This window comes from Pteropus alecto, unplaced genomic scaffold (genome assembly GCF_000325575.1).
Source record: "Pteropus alecto unplaced genomic scaffold, ASM32557v1 scaffold22, whole genome shotgun sequence".
Taxonomy (NCBI): Eukaryota; Metazoa; Chordata; class Mammalia; order Chiroptera; family Pteropodidae; genus Pteropus; species Pteropus alecto.
Window position 1 is genome coordinate 8280671 of NW_006434839.1, and position 12597 is coordinate 8293267.

At 33.2% G+C, this 12597-nt stretch overlaps 1 protein-coding gene across 2 annotated transcripts in view; it reads right to left on the minus strand.

Moving 5' to 3' along the window:
• The window catches only part of MKLN1 (muskelin 1), a 284216-nt gene that overhangs the window by 5946 nt on the left and 265673 nt on the right, over positions 1-12597 (minus strand). For both annotated transcript variants that reach the window (XM_006910511.2, XM_025045829.1), the window contains 2 exons: positions 8307-8409; positions 1806-1860 (listed from right to left, as the gene is read on the minus strand). In XM_006910511.2, the coding sequence (XP_006910573.1) occupies positions 1806-1860; positions 8307-8409 (158 nt within the window). The remainder of the gene's footprint in view (positions 1-1805; positions 1861-8306; positions 8410-12597) is intronic.

Here is a 12597-nt window from a genome sequence, read left to right on the forward strand (position 1 = left end):
ATTCTGACTCAACCGCTACATTACACTCATCTCTTAACTACTAAACATACTGTCTCCCTTCAAAGTAGGAAATAAAACCCCACAGGAATTTTCTTTTTGCATTTTTTTTCTATTGTGTTTGTATTGTTCTTAGTGCATTTAAGATTTGTTTGGAATCCAAATAAAACAAACTGTTCCTAATAAAATATATTAGCTGGCAGTGAAAAGGGCAAAGACAGAGGAAAGGAGTAAAGTTAAAGGTAAAATATTTGCTGACAACAGCCTAACATATTTAAATGACTGCCAAGAAATTCTTGTTCTAAAGGCTAAATATAAGTCAGCCAGAGACATTTTAGTGCTGCCCACCAACATAATAAAAATAATGGCTCTGGGCTGTGGTATCCATACATAACAAGGGACACAGTCATTCAAATTGAATACCTATGTGCCAGGCTCTCAATTCATGTATCACTAAATCTCTATTTCAAAGAATAAAATTCAAAAGGGTATGGATTTTCTAAAACAATCCTTATTCCTAGATTCTCCATCACAGAATTAAGATTTCTTTTAAAAAGTCCTTATGTATTCCACTGTATGGAACAGTTGTAAATGACTATCTAAATTTTTAGGAGAATCTATTGAAGTCATGTCTTACAGCAGTCTGCTGAGTCTTGCCTTGTAGAACTCTACATATTCTGGAACCAGATTTCAGGACAGAATTTGCCTTAAACAGCAGAGAAGCCTCTATTACTTGTTATTGAAAACAATGGGCAAGACCCCAAGGAACGCTGCTATATTCTTCCCCACCCAGTGAAAAATACCAGAATTACATATGATCTATTTTTTCCTTTGAAGTATGGTTCACCTTTAAGAGACAAGAGGACAAACAATGAAGAAATTAAACTGATATCTCAAAGTGTTATTTTATTCCAGAGATAAAGAGTAGTATTTATATTACATATACTAGAAAATTTTAATACAATTGTTCAACTCTAAAGCAAAGAATAGCACGGGCATTAATGGGATTAATATGTATTCATTATGTGACTACATTCTATAATGACAAGAGAAAAGCTAGAAATTCTCATACTTCAAAAGGCTACTATCTTATTGAAAAATTAAAGCTATAATAATTACTTTTCTTAACAAAAATATCCTTGAAAAGTCACCTGACTAAAGCTTTGGGTTCTGGAGCTTCTACAAATTCCTCACTTTACTACAGTCTAGTTTACTTTAATAATCTATTAATATTAAAAGAGAGTTCTCCTAATGAAGATTGATGCCCATATCTGGGGTGTTTAAGAAATACTTGAGTTTCAAGTAGAATTTGTCTTGAACAATTATGATACCAACGTATAAAAATTCCCATTTTCAGGAAAGAAATAACTCATTCCTCTCCTCCCAAAACATTTATTTCATTGCCTACCCTATCACCATTCTGTTGACACCACACAATTCCACAAAGAACAATCTGAGAGGAAAAATCCAACCATCGAGTGTTATCTCATAGAAGTATACCATTAATACAGCCTGCATTCCAAAACAATGCTATACAGTTCATTTATTTTGATCATGCTTCTATTGCCATCTGTTTGCATAATAACCCAGCAACTGGTGTAAGAGAAACTGCAAACTGATACATGAACTGGTGACTGATGCTTGGAAAATAACCTAGTAGCAGGTTATTAGAAATTTTGCATTCTGCCTCAAAACTTGCTCCATTATTTAGATGAACATCTCATCTGATGTTTCATTTAAAAGAAACCAAAATCCAACCTCTCAAATGCTAGAGCATCTGGCTGGATAAACTACACTGCAATACTTACCTAGAGCTGTAAAATCTGAACCAGATTTGAATAGAGCTGAAGCAAGGAGCTGAAACTGTAAAAGAAAAATAGAAGCAAATTAGCTGGCTAAGTACATTAGAGAAAAATAACTTCCATAATTTTGACCATTTATTAGCCACTGTATGTCTCTGCACAATACCAAATTCTTACCAAATAGTGGCAAGAAGAGTACAGCATTTAAAAAATATGCTGACTTTTCTACTGGACTGCTCATAATTTTCAAAAATATTAGACCAAGTCCTGGTATTATTTTATTTTAAAAATGTATTAAAATATGTATTTATTAACAAACAACTGGTCAACTGAAATAAAGAAGAAAATTACTAATCTGGGAATCTATTACATAGAGATAGTTACTCTGGACAGTTACTGAATTCTTAATATATATGCATTCTCACTTCAAAAATAAATACAAGCTACTGTAAAACACCTGATGTCTCTGCTATATAAATCAAACTCTGAGAAAAAAAGTATGGTTAGTACATATAGGCCATTCCTAAATTACAAGTTAGATTGGGATTCCACAAGCATGTATAATTATATTCTTATATAATTACAAAGGCCTTTTTCACACTGAAATAATAATGTAATTGTTGATTAGATTCCCAGGCCAGCCAATTAGAGTTACTTTAAAACAGACTCTATAACTGAATAATGATGAAACAAAATAAGACAAAACTATTCCAACACTGGTAATTTAACAAATTGGCAAAAAATAAAAATTTAGAACTATTTACTTTTATTTTGAATGAGGATGCTAGAAAACTGGCAAGTTAGAAGAAAGGATAAGAGTAGAAAAATGAGTAGAATCTCAATGGAGTTTCTTGGCACTTTGCAAGGCTTGAGCAGTTGATTCCACTGATTCCCCAGGATGTATTTTACACCTATGCTGCCAGCCATTAAAATTTCATGTTATCAACCATACTACTATTTGTAAGCCCTGATTAATGGCCCTTTGAAGGTCAGAAAGTGGACTAATATTCCAGAAGTAACTAAGCAAGAGTTAGGAAAAAGGGGGCTAAAAGGAAGAGTTAAAAATATATGGAAGTTCTTTATATATGCTGGGTATCAGTCCTCTGTCAAGGATTATCTACTGCAAATATTATATCGTCTGTGGCTTGCCAATTTTTTAAATAATATCTTTTAACAAAAATTGAATTCTGTTGAAGTCCAATTTATCAAGATTTTTCTTTTATGATTAGTGCCTCTGTGTTATGTCCAAGAAATCTGCCTATCCCAAAGTTGTGAAGATAATATTTTCTTCTTGAAGTTTTAACGTTTTGGGTTTTAGATTCAGATGCATAATCCATCTTAATTTTCAGATGCATAATCCATCTTAATTTTCATGTAAAATGTGAGATAAGGGTTGAGATATCAGCACCATTTGTTAAAAAGACTTTATTTTCCCCAATGGACTTGGCACTCTGGTTAAAAAAAAAAAAAAAAATCAACTGATTCCATATATATGTGGGTCTATTTCTAAACTCTATTCTGTTCTATTGATCTATTTGTCTACCTTAAGTCAGTAGTATCACAATGTCTTGCTTACTAAGGCTTTATAAAGAGTCCTGAAAACCAGGAAGTATGAGATCTCAAGCTTTGTGTTTCTTTTTTTAAGATTGTTTTGGCTAATCCAGGGCCTTTGTATTTCCATACAAATTTCAGAATCAGTTTGTCTATTTCAACAACAACAAAGGAACCGAAACAGCAACAACAACAACAAACAAACCCAAACTTTCTGGCATATTGATAGGGACTGCATTAAATTAAAAACCAATCTGGGAAGAATGAGAATTTTTATAATTATTAGTCTTTCAATCCATAAATGTGATGTATCTCTCCATTTAGATTTTTAATTTCTTACAACAGACTTATTACTACATATTTGATTAGTTTTTTATATTAATATAATCAGGTTTTTAAATTTCATTTTCTAATTGTTCATTGCTAAGATAAAATAATTGCTTTTTTCCCCCCTATAGATCTTGTACTCCGTAACCTTACTAAATTTACTAATCTTAGTATATTGTTTTGTAGATTGCATGGGGTTTTCTACATACAAAATAATGTTATCTACAAATGCAAACAATTTTACGTCCTCCTTTCCAACCTATATGTGTTTATTTCTTTTTCTTATATGCCGATAGAGGATGTCCATTGACAAGTTTTTCATAGATGCCCTTTATGAAATTTAGGAAGTTTCTTTTTATTTCTAGTTTATTCAGAATTTTTTTTTTTTTCAAACAGGAATGAGCTTTAAATTTTGTCAAATGCCTTTTCTTCACTTACTGAGATGCTCTATGGTTTTTCTTCTTCATCCTGTCAAAGTGGTGAATGATTCATTTTCAAGCGTAAAGCCAACCTTATATTCCTAGGATAATTCCCCACTTGGTCATTATGCATTAACATTTTTATATATTGCTGGATTCATAAAACTTTATTAAGAAGTTTACATATATATTCATGAGCTGTATTGATCTATAATTTTTTTTGCTTGTGATATCTTTGTTGGGTTTTTAAAACAAGGTGAAGCTGCTTCATAAAAGGATTTAAAAAGTATTCTGTCTTCCCCTGGTCTCTGAGAGTCTTTGTAGCATTGATGTTTTTTTCTTCCTTAAACAGTTGATAGAATTTACTGATATAGCCATCCACATGCAGAGTTTTCATTGTTAGAAAGTTTTCAATTACAAATTCAATCTATCTGTATTTGATACGGAGTTCCTTAAGATTTTCTAATTCTTCTTCTGTCTGCATTGATAAGCTGTGTCTTTCAAGTTATTGAATTTGTTGACAAATTTATTCATCATGTTCCTTATTACCTTTTAATGTGTGTAGGGTCTGTAATGATTTCCCCTTTTCATCTGTGATGTTGATAATTTGTTTTCACTTTTTTCCTTGATAAATCTTTCTAAAGGTCTACCGATTTTATCTACTTTTTCAAAGAACCAACTTTTCACTTTTAAAATTTTTTTCTGTTGTTTGTTTCCTATTTCACTAATTTCCTTTCTTCTAATTATTTGAGAGTTCATTTGTTTCTCTTTTCTACCTCCTAAGGTTATTGGCTATACATACGGAAAGATGTGGAGAAAACTGTCATTTAAATAATCTGATTAAATAGTGAAACTAATATGTACGGGCCTAGGATTCTCACAGGTACCAACTGATATTATGCAATCTGAATAAATCCAGACCTCTCTTCCAAACTCCAGTTGGATAGTTGAGTATCCAACTATCACCTCAACATTGCAAGTTGGCTTTCACAGGCATCTCAAAATGAATATACATATTCAAGATTAAACTCTCTATCCCAGTCTGGAGCTCCCTATCCACTACCTACCACAAACCTGGACTACCCAGAGCCTTCTCATTTTAGTTGATAGTAACTCCATTCACTCAGGCCAAAAACTTTGGAGTCATTTTTTTCAAACCTTACATTCAATCTATCATAAAATTCTGTTAGTTTTACCTTTAAAATATATTGAGAATCCAATCTATTTCAGTTCTCACTATTTCTACTACTTTGGTCTGAGCTACAATAATCCCTTGCTTAGATTTCTATAATCTCCCTCAGAAGTCTCTCTGCCTCCATCTTCATTCTCCTTTAGTCTATTCTCAATACAGTATTTAGAGTGATCTAATTACAACAGAAAGCAGATCATATCACTGCTTTGCACAATACCCTGAACTAGCTCCTTATTCATTCAGAGTAAAAGCCAAAGTCTCGACAATGGCTTAAGAAGTCATTCACAATCTGATCTCTTAATCCCTGCTCTTACCTCATCTCTGACTACCCTCACTCTCTTCATCTCTACTCAGCCACAATGGCTTCCCTACTGTTCTCCTAAACAAAGCCAGAATGCACTCACCCTAGGGCCTTCCCTTTGCCAGGAATTATCTTCCCCAAGTTAACTGGCTTAGGCCACTGCTTCGCACTCGCACTCTTCGAGCCTTTGTGAAATTCTCAATGTGGTCTATTATAATCATCTTACTTAATACTGCAACTGCCCAATTTTCACCCCTTATAATTCTGATCACCCTTTACACTTTTTATCCCTCCTGTGCCTAGCAGAATGCCTGGCACATTGTATGGACTCAGCACGCATCTGTTAAATGAATAATACCAGTACTGTGGAAGCTCAGAAGTGTATTTAAACGAGATGTGCAATACTGATTGAAAACTTGTTTTTCTCTTTCCTTCTATATTATAGAATCCTCCCTGAAAATGGCAGAATTGATTTAAGCATACTTTACTTGAGCCTTTCCTAGAAAAAAAAAATAAGGTCATTTTCATAAGGTTTACTAGAAGCTCATCACTAATTTAGAAACCATGTTCTGCAGACTGGACAAAAGCAAAGAACCATTATTTGGTATATATTTGGTAGTCTACATTCATTTCCCCAATAATAGGTCTGACAATGATACACCATCATGATAACCACCCCCTAAAAAAAGAAAAAATCTAATAACCGTTTTTAGTTGCTGATATAATAATCTTTTAATATAATGAAAATTCTGTAATACATACACAGTAAAGAAAAACTACTACAGAGAATGAATAGCAGTAAGGTCTTTCTTGGTAAGTGGAATAATTTCTTAAAAGTGAATATCTATATGCCTTACTAACAAATACTCTAAGTGTATATGCTAGAACTGTCACCAAGGAATTTCTTCCCCCAAAACAAAACCCGCTCACATATTTTTAAACAAAATAATCATCTTACAGACCAGTAATTCTTAATATCAGGATGTTTTCAGATTTCTGTTACATAAAAGCAGATAGAAAAAAATCTTATGGTGAGGGTATTGTTTTGAAAAGTTTCTGAAGTGATTCTGATGCTGACGCACATGCAAAACACTATTTTAACTACCTTCTACTAGGGCTATACTAACTCTTGATAGATAAAACTTTTAAGAAATAGAATATTAGTCTGTGGCATACAAAATCATAATTTGAGACTACTGAGGAAAGAAGAAAAGGAGAAATCCATCACCAAAACTTAAAAAATGGCTCTGTTTGAACTTGAGACACCTCACTGTCTTGGTTTTTCCCATTAACTTAGCTTTAAGAACAAACTGTTTTCTTTGGCCAGCTTGCAGCTCACACAGCTGAAATTATTTACTTGGCAATATTTTATTTTGTTTTGGCTTTGAAAAAATGAGAGAAAAATAAATGTTCCCAGGTTATAGCCATTTTAGATAGACTATGGAGAAAACACAAGAAAATCTATTTATAACTTTCAAACCCATGGCCTAACAAATAAACATGAATGGTCTCTTTACAACTATGTTGTTATAAACCATAACAGATTTTCTAATTCTTCTTCTGTCTGCATTGATAAGCTGTATTTGATTAAATCAAATACATTCTGCTACTCGACAAAATTGTGATAATTTCCCCTATTTCAAATAGTATCATGAACTGACGGAAGACTCAAGGAAAGACAATTAATTGTCCCTTTCAGGGGGGTTCTAAAGTGTGTTCTGATGATTCCACCAATACTGAGTAAGAAAAATAAGATTTATTTTCACAATAGACCACTACGAAAGAGAGTCTCTTAATTTTGGTGCCAAGGACATGTAGGCTCTATTGCTTGAAAGTACAATAGACCTGGTGCCTGAAAGTGACCTGATACTAAATTTGAAACCTGTGTCAATGCTTAACAGAGAAAAGCACTGCCTGATGTTGCTATTACAAAGCCAAAGCAACGCAACAACTAACAGAGAAATAGATGTAAGGGACAGAACTACATAATCAGCACTAATTCTGTGAATGGAAGGTAAAATGGATTGTAATACAGATGTTGCTAGATGAACTATGAATAAGGATGGTTAGCAAAAGGAAAAAGTGACAAAAGGAATCTTGAGTTAGTAAGAAAACAGGCTGTAAAACCATGTAACTTGTTGCAGGTATATTCACACACTGTGAATAGGAAATAATAAGAATATTGACTCTTCTGCCTCCATCCCATGCCATGTAACGAAAAAACTGAAAAGTAACGATCTGCTACTAGTTTCTCAAGCTTGGGGACTTCTGATGAATGAAATTAGTAGTACAGTCGAACTATACTGCTATAACATTCATATATCAAGGCAGCAAGGATTCTACTTCCACCAACCTATCTTACTTTCTCCCTACAGAAAAGGGGAGTTTTCTTTCTTCTCTTAAAAGATTTTGTCATAGCCATACATATTAAACCATTATGTAATCTTTCAGTAAAAGAAGCATGGAACTATGAAAGTAAAAATTTCTATTACTTTCCCAATACACAAAACTAATGTTTTTTTGTGTGACTTGAATAATATATCCCATGAAAATAAGTTTATTCAATTTTTATTTCACTTGCTCTGTGCCTTTTTTAATATTATTAGTGTCACCATATTTTCCTCATTTTCCTTTAAATATCTAAGAGCAACATCAGCAAATATAAGTTAGAAAGACTTTTATTTAAAGCTCAATTTCTGAAGTTTATTACCCTTTACCTCTTTCGTCTCTTCTGGGTCTGAATGATCCACAGTTATATAAAGATCGTTTTGTAAATATTTCAGGGCACTAAGGGGATCCATTTGGGCCTTTTCTTCAAACCTAGAAAATGTAAACAAGAATAATAATTGTCTGGAGTTATGAGAAAACATCAGAAATGTCTTTCAGGCCTGAAGTGGAACACTCTATGTATGGGTTATTATTAATATCTTAAAAACTTGTGTTTGAGAACCCAAAAGAAAGAACACTGTCATGTAGATAATGTGGGTGTGGAGTCCTAAGATGTAACAGTAATGCTGGGTGGTCACAGGCAGTTGTGTTTTTAGAGATGAGGTAAGAGCACTTCCTCCCTTCCTCTTAAAAAACTATAAGCTAAGATAAAATCATCTACAAAACATAGTAAACATGTTGAATATTTTACATAACAGAACTGTAAAAAAGCCAAATATGTTCCATAAAAAATAAAAATACTTGGTTAGATAAGTGTAATATGCTTTTTTCCCACCGGAAGTACTTAACATATTCTAGAAACAGAAATGAGTATAGTTTCTTTCAATGAGTATCATTAACACTGATTAGATATTTTTAATGAGACTATTTCAATGCCTCAGTCAGCAATAACAACAATAACAAAAACAACAGAGCAACTCATCAAGCATTTGTTATGTCCTAGACACTGTATCAAGCATTTTACACATATCACCTTGTTTATCCTCACAATAACGCTATGATGACGATGTTTTATCATCAATTTTTTAAAAAACAGAAGAGAAACTGAGGTCCAGAGAATGAATCTGGCCAAGATAAGAGCTAGTAAGTGGAAGAAGAATCAAAGACAGGTCTATCTGATTCCAAAGCTGAAAAGGAAACGAGTTCTCTCACATATAAAAAAAAAATCTGTTGGTATTATTTATTTAAATAAGATAATGTCCTTTTGTTACATATTACATATTAATTTACATAAATTACATATTAATTTATTTCTAATAAATTTGTATGCTTTTCAAATGTACAAAGAGAAAGAAAAGACAATTTCATTTAAGAAAGAAAAATAATGAGCCTTTCACAACGGTGTTCAGGCTGATGGCATCAATAATTTCCTGTCTTTAAAGCAAATCTCAGTGATAGGGTACCTGTATTTCAGGCAGGGGCAAAGACTAGCAAAAAACTAACAGCTCTCCTATACCAGACAATATCATGATTGTCAGCCAGCCTTACAACCCTCAGATAAGAGTTCCTTAGGCAGAGGTCACATTACTCTATCATCTTGTCCACGACGAATTAGACCAGAGTTCTGGCATCTAAGCCAAAAGCAATCGTCTCAAGCTTGACTAGCAGTTTATAAAGTTGGATGGCAGAATTATTCTCAATACGGGCACTCTCTCCAAGAAACCCCCTCTAAGAAGATACTTTCTCTAAGGTAATCGGAATGTGAGATACACAGCACACATAAAAGGCAGACAAAACTCAGAAGGTAGTAAACAGAAGACATCTACCTACCCTTTCTTCCTATCTACCTACCTATCTACTGAAGCCAAACTTATCTACCTACCTATCTCCTTCTTTCTTTCCTTCCTTCCTTCCTTCTTTCCTTCCTACCTACCTACCTTTATAAACTACCTACCTACCTACCTACCTTGTGTTTGAGAACCCAAAAGTAAGAACACTACCTACCTACCTACCTACCTACAGAAGTCACGAGGTTGAGGAAAAGCAGAGTCAAGAGTAATAAGTAAAACTGGAGAAACAAGAGGAAAGAAGCAGAAAGAGAGAGGCTCAATTATAAGGAAAGTCACTACGGTAGCTCCTAACTAATAGAATTATTCCAATATCCTAAGCAATTGTCCATTAGGCCTCACTGTTTAAATGCTAAGGAAGTGCCTGAATTCTCTAGATATTCTCATAGTAAATTCTCTTTCAGAGAGGTCTCCTAAGTATATCTTTCTCCTTTGCAACCTGAAATAACCTAACCAACATACACCTACCATCCTATTAAATCTAATAAAGAGATTCATTTTCCTGGAAGTTACGTTTTTTTCTCTTCTTTTTCTAAGCTTTTTTTTGGCTTGCAAACACATTACTGAACTTGTGTCTGCAGTGTAGAATTATATTTCAGCCAACAATTCTGCTCTGTAAAAGGAACAGGAATTAACCCTATTACATTTTTTTTCCTTTGGCCCCTTTTATCCCCTCAATCATCAACAAGTTTGGAAACTTGAACATTATAGAAAAAAATAATAGTGGCACTTTATTTACTGTATCATGTGATACCATTAAGAACAAAGATACGCTTTTGGCATACAATATACCTCTCTCCCTCTGAATTTATATTTTAACAAAACAGAATAAATAATCGTTTTCCATAAGAACAAAAATAAATAAGCCAACCTGGCAGCATAGGATAAGTTTCTATATAATGAAAGCCTTGGTCTATAATTTAATATGAAATGTGAATTAAAAAGATAATTTTCATGTTCCACTCAATTCATAGAAAGCAATGTCTATCTATTCTGCCTGCAATGTAGTAATATCCATCAAACTAATTCATCTAAGGTGGTAGAAAAAAAAGGCCTGTGTCTTTTTAAGTGTCTAAGATGGGCCTTTAACTGTCAGTTCGAATTAGTAAACAAGATTCTTAAGATGCCCTAGCAGTCATCCTGACTGCCCTTTTTCTCTCATACCCATATCAAATCCATCAAGAATTTCTGCAACCTTCAAAGTTTATCCAGAATCTTACTGTCTTTTCTCTCTTTTATGTAGCATTTCTTCTTCTGCCTTCCCTCAAATGGTGGCAGTCCTCAGATTATAACCTGTACCCCTCTACTCTCTTCAGTCTCTTCGAGCAAGCTTTTTCCTTGTTCATGTCTCACAAATGGAACATCAGCCCATGACTTTCTCTAAATGCTAACAGATCATCTCCAAAACCTAAAGTGTACCAACTGAACTACATAAGCCTGTTGTTTCTGAAGAATTCCCCATCTAAGTGAAAATAGCCATGGCCTTTAAGTCTGTTATAGAAGAAAATTCAGAATGGTTTTTATTAAAAGATAAGTCTGAATGTGTCATTTTTCTACTTAAAATCTTTCAATGCTTTTACTCAGAGTAAAAGCCAAAGGACCTTCAAAATCTGAACCCCTTTTTATCTCTCTGACCTCATCTCTTACCATAATCACCTCACTTATTCCACTTCTACCACACCGTCCTCCTTAATTTATTACTCAAATAATTCAGTCATATTTTTAATTGAAATTATTGGGGTAACATTGGTTAATAAAATCATACAGGTTTCAAGTGTACGATTCAATAATATATCATATGTATACTGCATTGTGTGTTCACCAAAGTAAAATTTTTTTAACCTCAGACAGAGGCTTATGTATTACCTATGTGAAACACTTTCCCCTCAAATATCTGTATGATTCATTCTCTCATGTTCTTTAGGTCTACTCAAATGTCACCTTTGCAGTGAGGTCTATCCCAATAGTCTTATTTAAAAATCACATCCCCAGCTCCCTCACTTATACAAAAAATTCTTAACCTGTTTAGTGTTTTTGATAAGACTTACTATCTAACATATAAATTCTTTATCATGTTACTGTTAGTCTCCCTTCATTAAGAATGGAAATTTAGGGACAGGAATTTTTGTCTTCTTCACTGACATATCGACAGAGCCTAGGATAATGTCTAGCACATTGTATGTACTTGATAAATATTTCTTAAATAAGTGAATAGTTTTAATGATGTTTATAAGGATCCTTAGGTGGCTGCTTTGGCCATTTTACATATGAGCAAAGTAATCTCCAGACAGATTAAGTTAGAAGGCTTGAACCTCAACTCAAGGTCTAGGTATAGTACTTTTTCCAATATAAGGCATTAGCTATAGAACTAAAGGCAAAAAGTAATCAAAATCAGAAAAGAGGAAGAGTACTATGTTCTATATTTTTATGCTATTATTACTCTAATTAAAAATAATCTATATAAATGGATGGGGTCTTTAAACATTCTTAAATGCTCCTTCAAGTGCTTTTCTGGTTTAAGTTCTCACATGAGCCAGTACGCTTTCTTTCCCATAGCAGAAATTTCAAATGATTATTTGCCCAAGCATTAAAAACCGAATGTCTTTCAACTTCAGTCATTTTATGTCATGACTCATTCCATACAAGATTTACAACAGTCTTTCAACTTTTATTTAAAAGTTTAAATGATTTTTTATTAATTATTCTTTTATTGTTTATCCATCTTCATTCCTCATTCTATGCCTTTACAAACACACATCACTAATAATGATGT